The 14,206-nt window shown below is 38.6% G+C and overlaps 1 protein-coding gene across 2 annotated transcripts; it reads left to right on the top strand.

Moving 5' to 3' along the window:
* The first annotated feature begins 3,371 nt into the window (after positions 1-3,371).
* Positions 3,372-13,185, top strand: LOC119906979 (leukocyte elastase inhibitor-like). 2 transcript variants are annotated; one of them, XM_038724486.1, is made up of 10 exons: positions 3,372-3,519; positions 4,182-4,363; positions 8,070-8,171; positions 9,285-9,425; positions 9,697-9,814; positions 10,216-10,358; positions 11,253-11,330; positions 11,664-11,753; positions 11,850-12,030; positions 12,241-13,185. In XM_038724486.1, exons 2-10 carry the CDS (start codon positions 4,187-4,189, stop codon positions 12,465-12,467), a joined length of 1,257 nt encoding a protein of 418 aa, XP_038580414.1. In that variant the 5' UTR covers positions 3,372-3,519; positions 4,182-4,186; the 3' UTR covers positions 12,468-13,185. The 2 variants fall into 2 exon arrangements, with proteins under 2 accessions (XP_038580414.1, XP_038580423.1); XM_038724495.1 differs by lacking the exon at positions 8,070-8,171 and having other exon boundaries at positions 3,373-3,519; positions 12,241-12,467.
* Positions 13,186-14,206: the final 1,021 nt, after the last annotated feature.

Raw genomic sequence — 14,206 nt, 5'->3', positions numbered from 1 at the left:
TTATAATTCCGTGTGCTAGTGTTGTAGTAGCTACTCAAGACTGGTCTTAAGACCACTTTTTGATGGTCTTGGTCTCGTCTCTGACTCAACCGCATTGGTACTCGGTCTTGTCTTGGTCTCGGACGTTGAGGACTCGGGATTTTATTTCAAGACCAGTCCATAACTTTGGGAATATAAATAAAAAACTGTTTTTGCATTATCTGATTTATTTGTTAACATCCTAACTTTGATTGAATATAAAACGTATTGCTTCAAATTCAACCAATAACCCTAATTAAAAATGTGTTATTATATCACTGCGATGTTAAACATGGAAAAGGAATGTTGAAGAAAGATGCTTGTGTTGATTTCAGCTCTTAGTGTTTGTACATGTTTTTATGGGAATGTGGATCTTTCAGATCAGTTTGAGAAGTACCTATGATCTCGTTCCACATTTTATTGTGTGTCATGTAATGTGGGGAACTGGTCTTGGTCTTGACTCAGTCTCGCCTTCCCTCGGTCTTGGTCTCGACTTGGTCTCTGCCCCTAAAAGTCTTGGTCTTGTCTCGGTCTTGATAAACTGCAGTGTTGGTCTTGACTTGGTCTCGGTTTGGGCAGTCTTGACTACAAGACTACCGTGTGCTGCAATACATTTTGTGCTGAATTCCCTCAGGCTTCATGTTCTCTGAATGTCCGAATATTTCCTCAGGCTGGACCCAGTATGACCAGTAGAGGGAGCTGCTGCCTGTGGAACTGTCCAAGTGACAGGTGGTAGTAAAAAAAAAAGTGCTCTGCAAGTTGCTACAAGTATGATACACTACATGTGTTTGTGAAGAGTATGGCACACATACATACTATACTCAATCCAGTTGTATAGAGAAAGCTTACAAATTTCCCTTCCTCTGCTCCTTTATCTGTATCCCACTGTGGATGAAGTAGGGGAGACCGGGGGCAATTGTAACAATTTTTGGTTTCTTGGTTATAACTCAAAAACTTCTTGAACTAATTGGATACAGTTTTTATAGAGGTAACTTGTACCTGTGTTTTACTTGTTAACAGTCATCAAATGTTTTTACAAGCAATGTTAAAGTCACAATATTGATTCAAACACTAGATGTAAAATGTTACATCTGCCCCCACATGCAGGGGCGATTGTAACAACACACATAATTCCTTCATATGGATACCAAGGATCAAAATAAACTACCAAGAATATAGATATAATTAAAACAATTTAAGACCCATTGATATTACCGCTTGAAACTTCTCCCTTGTTATTAAGTGGTACAAGGACACATGACAAATGTCATAGCACTGAGTTGCCCCTCAAAACATCATCAGAGGTAACATCCCTATAAAATGGATCCCCAAATTGAGAGGCAAAAACTTGAACCTCTGGACTATGCCAATAAGTATTAGGCCTATTGATAACACATTATACATAGTAAAGTAGGTTATAAATCATTCATATACATGAATGATTTATAACCTACTACTAATGTTTAAACTGAACATTATTAGAAAGATGCTATCATCTATTCTTTTTTATATTGAGCTTCAATACAATGCTACTATTACAAACCAAAAGTCTAAACAATGTTGATCTCTTGATAAATATGTTGATAGATTATTATTACAGTATTTAACATTGTGACAACTTCTCATTTGTAGACACTGAAGATATTAAAAGCATGAGCAATTGGCTCTTGCTGGGAATTAATTCAACCCGGTTCCCAGAATGAAAAGGCCAAAGATTTAACTATTGGACTATGCTGCAAAAGACATATTATATAATATAGATATTTAAACTGACCACAACACTTTTCTAAAAATTATCAGGAAAAAAGACTATATATTTTTATGTTATTTCTAAGCCGAAAACTATTTTAATTGGTTTTGGGGGCAATTGTAACACAGTGTTACAACTGACCCCAACTGTAACTCCTCCATGACAAACATACCCTGCTGGCTAGAAACAATGAAGTTTATATTTGACAAAGATATCAACTGTTAGACAACAGAATGATGATCAAAAAAAGACAGATTTAAATTCATAGACATTAAGGGTTATGAGAAAATTACTGTAGATGAAAAAAATTACTTTCATAGCTCAAAAATGACTCTTGGCTGAAAAACATTGTCAAGAATGTATCATCGGCTTGTCCTTCGGCAGGCAGAGAGAGATGGTCACAGAGAGCGTGCATGATAAGTTTCATGATTCTGTCTTGTTTCTGATTGGTGCAATTTGAGATGTTACAATTGCCCCTTGTTACAATTGCCCCGGTCTCCCCTACACAGCTTCACGGTCAATCATGACTGAATGATTTCCTATAGTTGTTGCCTGGTCATTTAAAACATTGGCTGACTGACCACTTGCTTGATTACCTGACATCTTCCGCTGTCTGGCAGGAGAGACTGTCGTACCACCAGACTGCAAAGCAATACTTCGCTTAAGCTGATGATACACGGGGCAACTTTTTGAGCAATGTTGCTGGGCAGTCTTGTTGGTGGCAAGTCCGACTATGTTTTGAACGGATAGCGGTGGTGCGGGGAGGGCGGTGTAGTGATGGGGGAAGGGGATTACGGTAGTAATCTTTACTCATTACCATTGACGGCAACATTGCCCAGCACCATGGCTCTAAAAGTTGCTCCGTGTATCATCAGCTTTATAAGGCTATGAGACTCCTCAATTCGTCCTCAGCCCTCCATCATGTAAACTACTTTTTAACATTAATAATAATAAATAATTAAATTGATTATTTGTCATAAAAACATGTCACGCAGCAGAGTTGCTGCATCTTCCTTAATTAATCAAATCTCCTGACGCAGATTACCGCACACAGAGAGATAAGACGTCAAACACAGGGTCCAAGCTGGCGAGCTGAGGTTTCCCATGAAATGAACTCAGCGAATCATTTCTGATTCATTTTACGCCAATTGCTTTTTAGGTAAGAGATTCCTTCGATATGCAAGTTATTATGGTAAGTCAGTGGTCAGTAAAAACAAGCCTACTGTAATTTCTGTGTGAATCAGGTTAGAACATCATAGGAAAAACATTTATATCACAGTGTTTTATGTTTTTTTAATATACACCGGGCATAAGACAGAGGTGAAAAATGGTACCCTGGACCCTACATAGAGAAAGGTTCGCTGTATCCCATAATCAAAACAAAATTGTATTAGACTTCACTAGAATTATGTTTAATTTGCAGAATTAAACTAAATTAGTTTCCAACAAGCGGTCGCCCAGTCTGATGCAGCATTGAATTAGTAGGCCTATAATACAACTACCTGGAGAAATTATGTGTTCGCAATCCAATTCATTTTCTGATAAAAATGTATTGAGATAACCTAAAAAGCGAGTAAGTTGTTGTATCCGTTCGGCTTCCGTACAATGACATATGAGAACGCGGAAGCTCATCTGATGATTTTCGGGGCGTGTCAGCTTGCAAATAATACAAAGCTGAAGCTTCAAGCAGAAGTCTTCCAGTGAAGGAAAGACATCTGATCTTTTGAAGACCTCAAGAAAAGTGTCTGTCAGTAAGTACAGAGTCTCATTCTGTTTGTGACAATGAGATCTGATTTAGTTTGTAGATAGATGGTGTAACAGCAGTTAAAACAATTTTACATGACAGGTTAAACAGAAGGCTACAGGCATTATGTTACAGGTGAAAAGTACAAGTTTGACAGTCGTGCAACCTTATTGAGTCATGGTATGGCGTTATGTATAGAGTGAAGTAGGCGTAATGTAGCAAACTTGGTCGTTTCCTTGTGCAATCCCAGAGCGAAGTTAACCTTTCAGATGTTTTTCCTTCCCGAGTCCATTGCAAAATCTGGAAGTTAAATATCATCTTTAATGTATGAGGTTTTTTTGTAAATATATTTACAATCTGCTGATAAATTTGAATACACACCACCAAAGATGCAGTATAATTTCAATAAAATCCTAAATTACTAGACAACTTCTTTACTAATAAGGTTGGGATAGGTGAACCAATTGTTTAAAAAATTATATTGAATCAACCCTCCTAGGTCAATTTAATGTTTGTAAAAATTTGCCACAATAGGTATTTTTAATTGCAAATTAACTAACTTGGCGCTTGTCCCAATGAGAGAGTGAGAAACTAATCAGATGAAGAAATAAAAGCTTTCTTTTAAGTTTGTAATGTAATCACTAATGCTCTGCCCTCCCTTCTTTTTAGACACAATGGCATCACCAACTCCTCTATCCAAGGCCAACACCTCCTTCTCTCTGGCTTTGCTCAACAAGCTGGGTGGTAATGACAAAACCGCAAATGTCTTCTACTCTCCTTTTAGCATCTCTTCAGCCCTGTCTATGGTGATGCTGGGGGCCAGGGGCAACACAGCCACACAGATGTCAGAGGTACAGTACACACACACACACACACTGCCTTTGTGAAAAGTAACAAAGTAAAAAAAAGTAAAAGTTGGTGGACCTGGTTCAGCTTGGATTTGTGAAGCTTATAATCTTACACATCTTAGACTGTATTATTGCCTTTTCCATCTGGTAGACCCCATGGTGCAGATGTTCTATAAAATCTGCTCCATTAAAGAACCACCTCTGTGTCTTCTGAAATGACCATAAAGGTAACCCAGCACCTCTCTGAGACAATGTAGGTTGGGAATGAAGGGCAGAGAGAAAGTACTGCAGGCGTGTAAGCCCTCATTCTGGATGAATCACCCTTTTTTTTTATTTTATTTTTTTTCTTTCAGCATCAGCAAAAATGACAAACATCTCTTGTGTTCATACTCTTGCTAGGTTTTATGAGGGGCGTCTCTGTGTTGTGTAACTAGGAATGTCATACATAATATGGAACAAATGTTGTTATGTGCAGCAGGCATGCCCACTTGTCAGGCTGCCTGAGTGTCATCTGTGAGAAGTTTTATCAGTCACTGAATGTATGCCAGCTGGAAGAATATTTGTAGTCCTCTATAACTAAACTCACAAATACGGGTATCCTTAAGAAAATGCATTTGCAAAGCTTAATGTATGTTTGAACGTTGCATATACAGTGATACTGCACATTGCTTAATGGAATAAGGGACTGATTTATACTTTTAAACCTTGAAGAGACTAAGACCCCTCAGACAAGATAAAGAGTCAGGAAAGTTTAGATTAAACATCTAATCATTGCCAGAATAAGACACAGATGACAAACGTTGATATGAAGTTTAGAGTCTTCAGTAAAATCCCCCTTCAGTTTTGTCAGTCTGTACACTCAGTAGAGATAGGTTGAAGTTAACATGGTGTAAATCAGAACATTTGGTGACATATTTCAAAATGATTGCTAAAGCAAAGCCACACCCAGCTAGGTCAGGCTTGTATAAGAATGTGGGAGGGGCAGAGCTTCACCCTAAACCCACCCACCTCCAGTCATATGAAATGATAATGTTGTGGAAGATAATGGATTTATGACAGTGATTACGACATACCATTTTAAAGCATGTTTTATTTCTTTAAAAGCCCTTCTAGGGACAGGTGTTGCAAATTAGCAATTGCTATGGTACACACTAGATTGCTGTTTTCAGTTTATCTATGTTAGATGTATTGGACCCTAATGAAAAATAAACCAAATAAAATTGTATTCACAGCATGTGCAGGTTAATTTTTATTGTGAAGCTTTACATTAATACATACAGTGCAAGGAAAATATGTTGGGGTTTTTTTGTGCCCTTAATCTATTGCAGTAATCTCTTAACATGCTGCTTGACAGGATCGGGGACAACGTTGGTGTTAAATATGTAACAGCATGCATTTCCTTTTTATAAAAGTGTTCACTGTTCAAAGCAAGGAGCTGTGACACAACCTGTTTTTCATTGTCTTGTGCAAAAAGGCAGGGTTTGTTCCTGAAGGTAGTAAAATTAATGATGAAGCATTCAGCTTTCTGCATGATGCAATGACTACAGCTAAACCGCACCTACGCTGCAACAACTACCAAAGAACGTATTGACATTGGTATTGGCACTGTCATTACCTGTGTCAGTAAAGTTAATTCTGTGAGAAACCTGCTGTGTTACCAGACACAGCAGGTTTTTTGTTACTTACACAGTAAGAGAGACCCACCTAACAACACCAGCACTATCCCCAAGACAGAAATCCAACTGATTTATTGTATTTTCATGGGAGGTACTTCTAATGGTGTGTCAAACAAAATAGGGTGATCCTGCCTCTGTGGTGATAAAACTCAACTGTGTGCATGACTTGGTGAGTAAGAGACAGTGGGTGTGTGATTTGTGTCAATTTATGAAAGAGGGCAAAGGTGACAGTGATGTGGGGCAACTGTGAGGATTTATCAGCCAATTATCAGAAAGTCCAACTGTGTGAACTGGTTTCTACTTATAGTAACTTGTTCATTTGCCAGCTGGCCAACATTTGCTCCACAAATACTGCAGTCTGTTGATGGAAATAACAAATGTGTGATGTAATGGCATTACTGAAATTTGTAAGATCTTGTTTTTTTACCTTCTCGTTACCCATTAATGTTATGTTTTTAGAAATGTGCATACTCTACGATTTAAAAAAACACAAAATAAGGCCATGAGAATCTTAGGTTGAAAGCCAATAAAAATATATTGGTAGGCCAGTGAAGCCTGTTACAGTTAAGTTATTTAAATAAGGTTATCTAAAATATTTCTGAAATAGCGCTTCAGTTTTACAACTAAGATGCCTTTTGATTATTATTTTATTAGTCTAATACTTTTTTTTTTTTTTTGTCTGAAGTGCCTCCACAGCCCCGTCTAGTGATCTAAAGTACCCTTTCATCCACACCAGCTGTCATGTTCCAAAATGTGGTGATTTTTTAAATTTATTTTAAACTCACAGTATTTAACCCCATTAATTCAATAAAAGCAGATATTGGTTGAGCTGTTTTTTCATACAATCGAGCTGTCAGTGTTAAGGACAGATTGGTCAAGTTTGCATTTGTACTGCTAACGCTTTTCACCCATTGATCCCTTACTTTTATCTTTCCATTACTTTTAGCTAACTATTTCAACCATTTATCTATTGCACTTACTGAACTATGTGAACAGTTTATTCATTAGTTTAAGCCAACCATTTCAACTAATTATCCATTACTGTTGACAGCTGTTTGGATGTCTCGCTTGCTAACTAGTTTTCACGCACTCAATCGCAATATGTAGCATTGACATCTTACAAATGACTTGACATGTAAATTTGTTTTTTCAGTTTAATTTTAATCTCTATTCTGTCATTTACTTTAAGCTACTGCAATCTGTCAATTTTTCCAGGTACATCTGGCAATTTTAGAAGTACCCCCTAGTGTACAAGAAGCCCCAGTTAGTCTGGTCTAAACAATGCAGGCCTATAACTTCACAAGAATAAATTGCCATTGAGAAGTGAGGTCATAACCAACTACTCAAAGTGCAACAACAAATAACAAACCATGTAAATCAAGGTCAATCAGTAGATTGACTTTAACTGTCAAAATTGGCAGTCCAATTAATTTTCTCTTCACTTTTGGCTCTCTGCCAGCTGGTGCACCTTTCCCAAGGCACACTGGTTGACTCTGTAAAGTTCTGACATTGCTCCAGTTACTTGAAAGTGAACTCAGGCTGTGGTGAGTAAACCATTTCAAGATTGTCGGGTGTGGTTACTCTTTAGCACCTCTGCTCACCCTCACACAGACAGACAAAAGTGAGAGTTATGACTAAAGATGCCAATGCAATTACACTCATCAACTTTCTAGGTAACATAATTCAGCAAATGTGTGTAGGAAATGTTATGTACATTCACAGGTGAATATTGTGTGTTTGTTAACCCCATGTATTCTGAGATAATATGTAACATCTTTGTGCTGGAGAGAAGTTTATCTCACAACTGCATAAAGGTGTTTTATTGAGGAAAACATGATTTACTCACTCCTCTCTGATCAGCTGTTGGTATAATTTTTGATCAGCCTTCCAAATCTAAGGGTGGTGTACTGTACGAGGCCTGTGGATTACAACTCAACCCGGCGCACATCACTGCCAGGATGATATTATAACTTCCTGTACACAACCAGAGACACACGAGGTTTAACTTAACCGTGAACACTACCATCCCCTAGGTCCTCAGCTTCACTAAGGCAGAGAAGCATCGGCATGCAGGAGCACCCCACATGCAAACGCAGCAGCAGGCCCAGTCCAGACTGCCACCAAATCTGCAGAAGGTGGTAACAAAACCAACAGTACAGGAGCGCTAAACTAACTGAGGGGCATTTTACTAACTGTCTGGGTGGTGTCATGTGGTGAGGGGATCCTTGGAAACAAAGAGCCAGTGGTTCCTGAGACAATTTCACACTTGTTTTCCCTCTGCAGGTCTCCCGTCTGTTGCTGTACTGACCTGAATTGGTGACCATTTCTTTTTATGGTTTCTTTCTGGTGTGCTTTTTATCTCCAATAAGCAGCTGCTGGAAACCACAGTGTGATTAGACGTAACTGTCAAGTTTGAAATTTTGACAACAAAGTGCATTAGGAAAACGGAGTGCACACAGATTAAGTTGTTTCCGTGTGTGTATTGCCATATTCTAGGAGATTGTATTGTACTCTTGTATGCAGGCTACTACCAAATTTAGCAAACGTTGTCTGCGGAAGATGATGGTTTATGTGTTTTTGAAGATAACCATGCAAATAACAACATGGTGGAGGGATGGCGTGTATGTGTCATTTCTGGAAAGGCTCGCCAAAGCTTGGGCAGCATTTCTATGGGTTCTTTAAAGTCAGTGTTAACGTGTTCCCTCTACTTTTGCCATGTTTTCAGTTTGTGTTGGGATGTTGTGCATTAACGCTGGCATATAAATGAGATAATCTGTTCTCGGATACAGTGTGTACAGGATGTAGAGAATAATTAATTACTGAAAGCCTTCAACTTTAAGGATCACCTTATCCATTAAGTGTGCATTTCTTCCCAATAGATCATTATGACCCCATCTATTTGTATTAAACTAGGTTCCATGCTGATTTAATTTGCGTTTTAAATAACTGACCTGTTTGACTTTTTGTTTTCATGACCAATTGATTTAAAAGAGATTTATAGCCAAATATGTCAGGCTTTACTTTTGAGCGACTGCATACTGTAGTTACCGAACACAATACAACATACTGTACATAACTGCATAGCATAGTTAACCAAAGTCAACAGGAAAACCTTGCATATTTTGTCTATAGTCTCATCACTTAATTGGCAAGATGGCAACCAGGTCAGTCTAATACACTGTTTATAATACAGTGGTCTGTCACTTGCTCATTGTGTCTCTAACATCACTTGTCTGCTTTTTCCACAGTCTCTGAAAACCCAGAATTTACAGGATGATGTTCACGTGAGCTTTGCCCAACTGCTGAGCGAGCTCAACAAGGCAGGTGCTCCGTATGCCCTCAGTGTTGCTAACAGGCTGTACGGAGAGCAGTCCTACCAGTTTATTGAGGTACGTGTATGTTTCAGCATGTGTGTTTGCATTGCCATAAGTAGGTGTGGTTTTGTTTGCATATGAGTGGTCGGGCTGGAGTGAATGAGAAGCACAGACAGGAATCTAAAAGCTGTGAAATAACGAATAAGGGAGTTCCCAGCATTCAAACAAATAGAGCAGTGATTGTGAAAATACTTTTCTGGCTGTAAAGACTTTAAAATCCAAGTTAAGTGTATGTATATTATTTTTTTTGTGTGATCAGAACTGGTAAATGTGTTGATGGTTCCAGGATTTCTTAGGAAAAACCAAGAAGCACTACAAAGCAGAGCTGGAGCCTTTGGACTTCAAAACCAACTCAGAGTCAGCCAGGGTCCACATCAATAGCTGGGTGGAGAAGCAGACACAAGGTGGATCATACACACTAACCTACTCACGCATTAGTATGTTAATAGACCTGCATGCCCCCTTCATTCAATGGAAATGTATTGAAGAACCAAGACCACATTAATGTAAATCACAGTCCTGCGTCAGTCTCTTTTGCGTAGGCAGAAACAGCTGGATTTCCAGACTGGCAAAATTGCACATTGACATGCAAACTATCATGGCCTTTCAATGCTATGAGTTCAAAAGTTTTTCAAATGGTGGTGCACAATTGATTTCATTTTGAAAGGCTGAGTTCTATTTCCAAGACTTTTCTGGTCTAATAAATATGATTTCACAAAATTCTGTAATGGGGAAACTGAGCTAGCCATTTTTAAACACTTCAGACGTGACAGTGTTTCACATATGTATCAATTTGGTTTGCCAGGTAAAATTAAGGACGTGCTGGGCCACGGTGTGGTGGACAGCATGACCAGGCTGGTGCTGGTCAATGCAATCTACTTCAAAGGAAACTGGAACAAGCAGTTTGAGAAGAGTTCCACACATGATGCTCCATTTAGACTCAACAAGGTAACACTGCTCAAAGAAAACATTCAGTGGACTAACACTGATTGACAAGTTAGTCTGTAAATATTTTTTTTCTGACTAGGGTTTTTAAAACTATTGCACAGTAGCATTTACCATTTAGGCCATGAATTCTGACTTCTTCACTGAAAGTAGTGAAAACAGGTGAATTAAAGGATTCCTCATCAGGGCCATGGCAGCAAATCTGACCATAGGAAATGTGGAAATTGTGGTCAAAAGAGGGTGAAATCTGATGACTTAATAAAAGGTCATTTGTCAGACACTTTTGTATGAAATATTGTTCTAATATTGTTTTTTGTTTTTTTTAAACATCGAGTGTTAATCATGATTTGCTATGCTCCAGTAAAAACTAAATCATGATGATTCCACTTGGTGTAGAGAAGACACCTTTTCTCAGACCACTAAGTGTAAGAATATGTTTGTGGCTTAAGTAAGTTTTAGTCTGTAGACACACCTATATAGTGGTACCACAAAATAGATACTGCTTTGTTTATTGACAAATGCTTCACCAAAGTAAAAAGGATTGGAGATTGGACTTCTCATAAAAAGTGATTTACCTTTAAACTGGTCAACAAAACATTGGAGCTGCACTAAGTGATTAAGTAGATAACAGGAACATTGAAAAAGATTAACAGCAAGCTTTGATACTTTTAAAATATGCTGAATATGTTAAAATAACTTAATACTAGACTTAAAATCAGTGATTTGCTGCCATGTCAAGTATGTTGCACCTCTGTGCACCCCCAACAATGATGTCACATTCTACTGAACACACCCTGCTGTACACTTATGTATCACTGCATCAAGGGGATGTGGAAGATTTCAGCTGGTGGTGAGTTTCTCTTCAAGCTCAGGTTTTTTTCTATTTGCTGTTTTCAGAATGACACTAAGCCAGTGAAGATGATGTATCAGAAAACTAAGTTCCCTCTCACCTACATCCCCGAAGCCAACTGCCAGGTAATCAGGCAAATCAGTTCGTTAATTGATTAATATGGTATGTCAGTCAACCAGCTGTTAACTGGTCAGGCAACTAATCAACCAATCATCTATTCATCACCAGTCATTGTTTGATAATGAAGTTAAGCGGGACTTAATTAGATTTCAAAGATTTGATAAGATTTTGGTTTTGATCCAGCTTTCTTTTCTTTCTTTCTTTTTTTTTACCATAACTATGAACTACCTTACAAGAGTTGTGTGTGTTGCATGTAATCACGTAAACTATCCTGGTAAAACACACAAATAACCAAACAGAACATATTTGCTGTATGTTTGAAACCTTCTGTTGGACAGATCCTAGAGATGCCGTACAATGGAAAGGAGCTCAGCATGCTCATCTTCCTACCAAATGAATTCGAGGACAGTACAACAGGTCTGGAGAAGGTAGGACACAGAGACACACACACATACACACTGGCACACATAAAGAAACGAACAAGATGCAGACAACCTAATAACTGTTTTTGTGTCCACCCCCAGCTGGAGAAGACGCTGACCTATGAGAACTTTGTGGAGTGGACGCGCCCAGACATGATGGATAACATTGAGGTCCAGGTGGGGCTGCCTCGATTCAAGATGGAGGAGAAGTATGACATGAAGAATGTCCTGATCAGCATGGGCATGGTGGATGCCTTCGACATGGCTTCGAGTGACTTCTCTGGTAGGACATGTGTCTGGAACATTTCACATATATTCATCATCATTTAAAGAACAGGGACCAAAAGCTGAACTGGCTCCTGTCAGTTCAAAGGAGCAACAAGTCAATACAGAGGTTCTATTAAATCGGTGTGCTCTACATTTCTGTCATGTAGGGTGAGACAAGGCATTATAGTTATTTAAAATATTCTCTTTCCTTCTCCTCTGCTGACAGGCATGTCTCCCGCCAATGACCTAGTACTGTCAAAAGTCGTCCACAAGGCTTTCGTGGAGGTGAACGAGGAGGGAACTGAGGCTGCAGCTGCCACTGCTGCAATCATGATGCTGCGCTGTGCTTTGCCTACAGCCAGGTTCATCGCAGACCACCCCTTCCTCTTCTTCATCCGACATAACCCCTCCATGAGCATTCTCTTTGCTGGCCGATACTGCTCCCCCAAGTGAACACTTCGTTGTTCAGAGCAGTGTTGTTTCTCAAGTGGAGGGGGGGGGAGTTACAATACATATATTGCAACAGTCTAAAAGTTTTTTGGTATTACTGGAAGATGTTGTGAATCACTACTTTAGTTTCCTATAGCTAATCACACTCTGAGTTCCCGTCCTATATTTTATCCTGTGCCTTACTGAACATTAGGTTTTTGCACTGTTTATCTTTTGCACCTGATGTCATCTTTAGGATCTGGTTTACCCTGTCTGTAATACATGTATGGTCCTGTTTGCTGCACACTCACACCCTAGTTTAGCTATACCATTAGAGTTTATTAGTTAGTTTATCTTATCGTATACCTTACACCCTTTGAAAGAGTTTACCTTTATCAGAATGTCTATAATGCCTCTTCAAACACTAGCACGGACATCAAGTGTACTTTAATACCATACGAAGGTGTGACTGTTGCAACTTTTTTTCTACATTACATGCTACATCTATATTTTTCATATTTCTTTGTTTTAGATATTCAATAAACCAAAGAGAATAATGTGATGAAATCACATTGTCCGATAGATATATCCATAGTGATTTGTAACTGAGCAAAGCACAGATATGTAATTGTACCATTATGCATAACATAAATATAGACTACATGAGCTTACATGAAGGTTTGACCTGGTCCTTTTTATGTATCCTATTTCTCATGGAATAAAAGTGTGTGTGGTTTGCAAATATTGTGTGTCACTTTTTTTTAAATTACATTTGTCTTTATTGATATTTTCTCAGATTTGGTTCAGCCACGTGTAATAAAATTACTTGCAGTTCATTCAAATAATACTACTGTGAGAAGTCTTCATATTCAAATCATATTACTTACTGTTAATGTTTAATGTAAACTAACAGCAGTATGATGCTTTTATTAATTCCATAGATATTACTTACATGTAAGGAAGAATAAGTATATTACATTATATTAATACTACTTTTACTCTCCAATTTCTACTTTTCTTTCCTGGGAGTACAAGAATAATACATGTTATACAAAATACAGCAACGCTGAACCCCTAAAACTGGGGCTGTTACACTTTCAAAGCATAAATATCTAATAATATAAATTATATGTTTAAGGGAATGCAGCCACAAGTGTCTTGTCTGACCTGAATATAATCTGCCTGTACAACGTTTTCAGATAACCTCATCTGCTGCATACCAGAGCAGTGAAACCACATGTATGGTGTGTTAAATACAACACAGAGGGAGAGAAGTGATCTTTCACAGCGACGGTTTAATTAAAGTCTTCCTCCAGCCCAGTAGGTGGTGATAATGCATCTCTGTGTTGGTGCCCTGAGCATAAGTCCAAAAAGAAGAGAAAGTTAGACAACGCACTTCCGGATAACTTCCTAGCTGTCATGTTTGAAGTATGGATATTCAAAAACGAATCGCTTATTAACAAAACATGATGAACGGTATTATTACCAGACCTCTCCGTACGTTAAAGGCAAGCTGAGATGGCCAGTGTTTGGCTAACGTATTCCAACTCGGAGAGACGACAAACTAGCTAACCTTGCTCGAACTGTAGCCTGCTAATCTGGTTTTCCCTGCTTGGTTTGCTGATGGAGAGGCTAATAACCCAGCTCACAGAGAAGCATGTGCTTTTCACGGCTTCCTTCGCTATACGACTGGCCCTGGTCGCTTATGGAGACTACCAGGATAGGACTATGGCGGTGAAGTACACTGACATTGACTACCATGT

This window comes from Micropterus salmoides, unplaced genomic scaffold (assembly GCF_014851395.1).
Source record: "Micropterus salmoides isolate LMB-PRFRI ecotype aquatic unplaced genomic scaffold, ASM1485139v1 Ms_hic_scaffold_1, whole genome shotgun sequence".
NCBI classification, from domain to species: Eukaryota; Metazoa; Chordata; class Actinopteri; order Centrarchiformes; family Centrarchidae; genus Micropterus; species Micropterus salmoides.
This window is presented reverse-complemented; position numbering and strand designations above follow the sequence as displayed.

Coding starts and splice junctions, on each gene's coding strand:
- LOC119906979 (XM_038724486.1), top strand. CDS start 4,187: ATGGCATCACCAACTCCTCTATCCAAGGCCAACACCTCCTTCTCTCTG. Junction 4,364..8,069: donor CAGCCACACAGATGTCAGAG/GTACAGTACACA, acceptor ACCATCCCCTAG/GTCCTCAGCTTCACTAAGGC. Junction 10,359..11,252: donor CTCCATTTAGACTCAACAAG/GTAACACTGCTC, acceptor TGCTGTTTTCAG/AATGACACTAAGCCAGTGAA.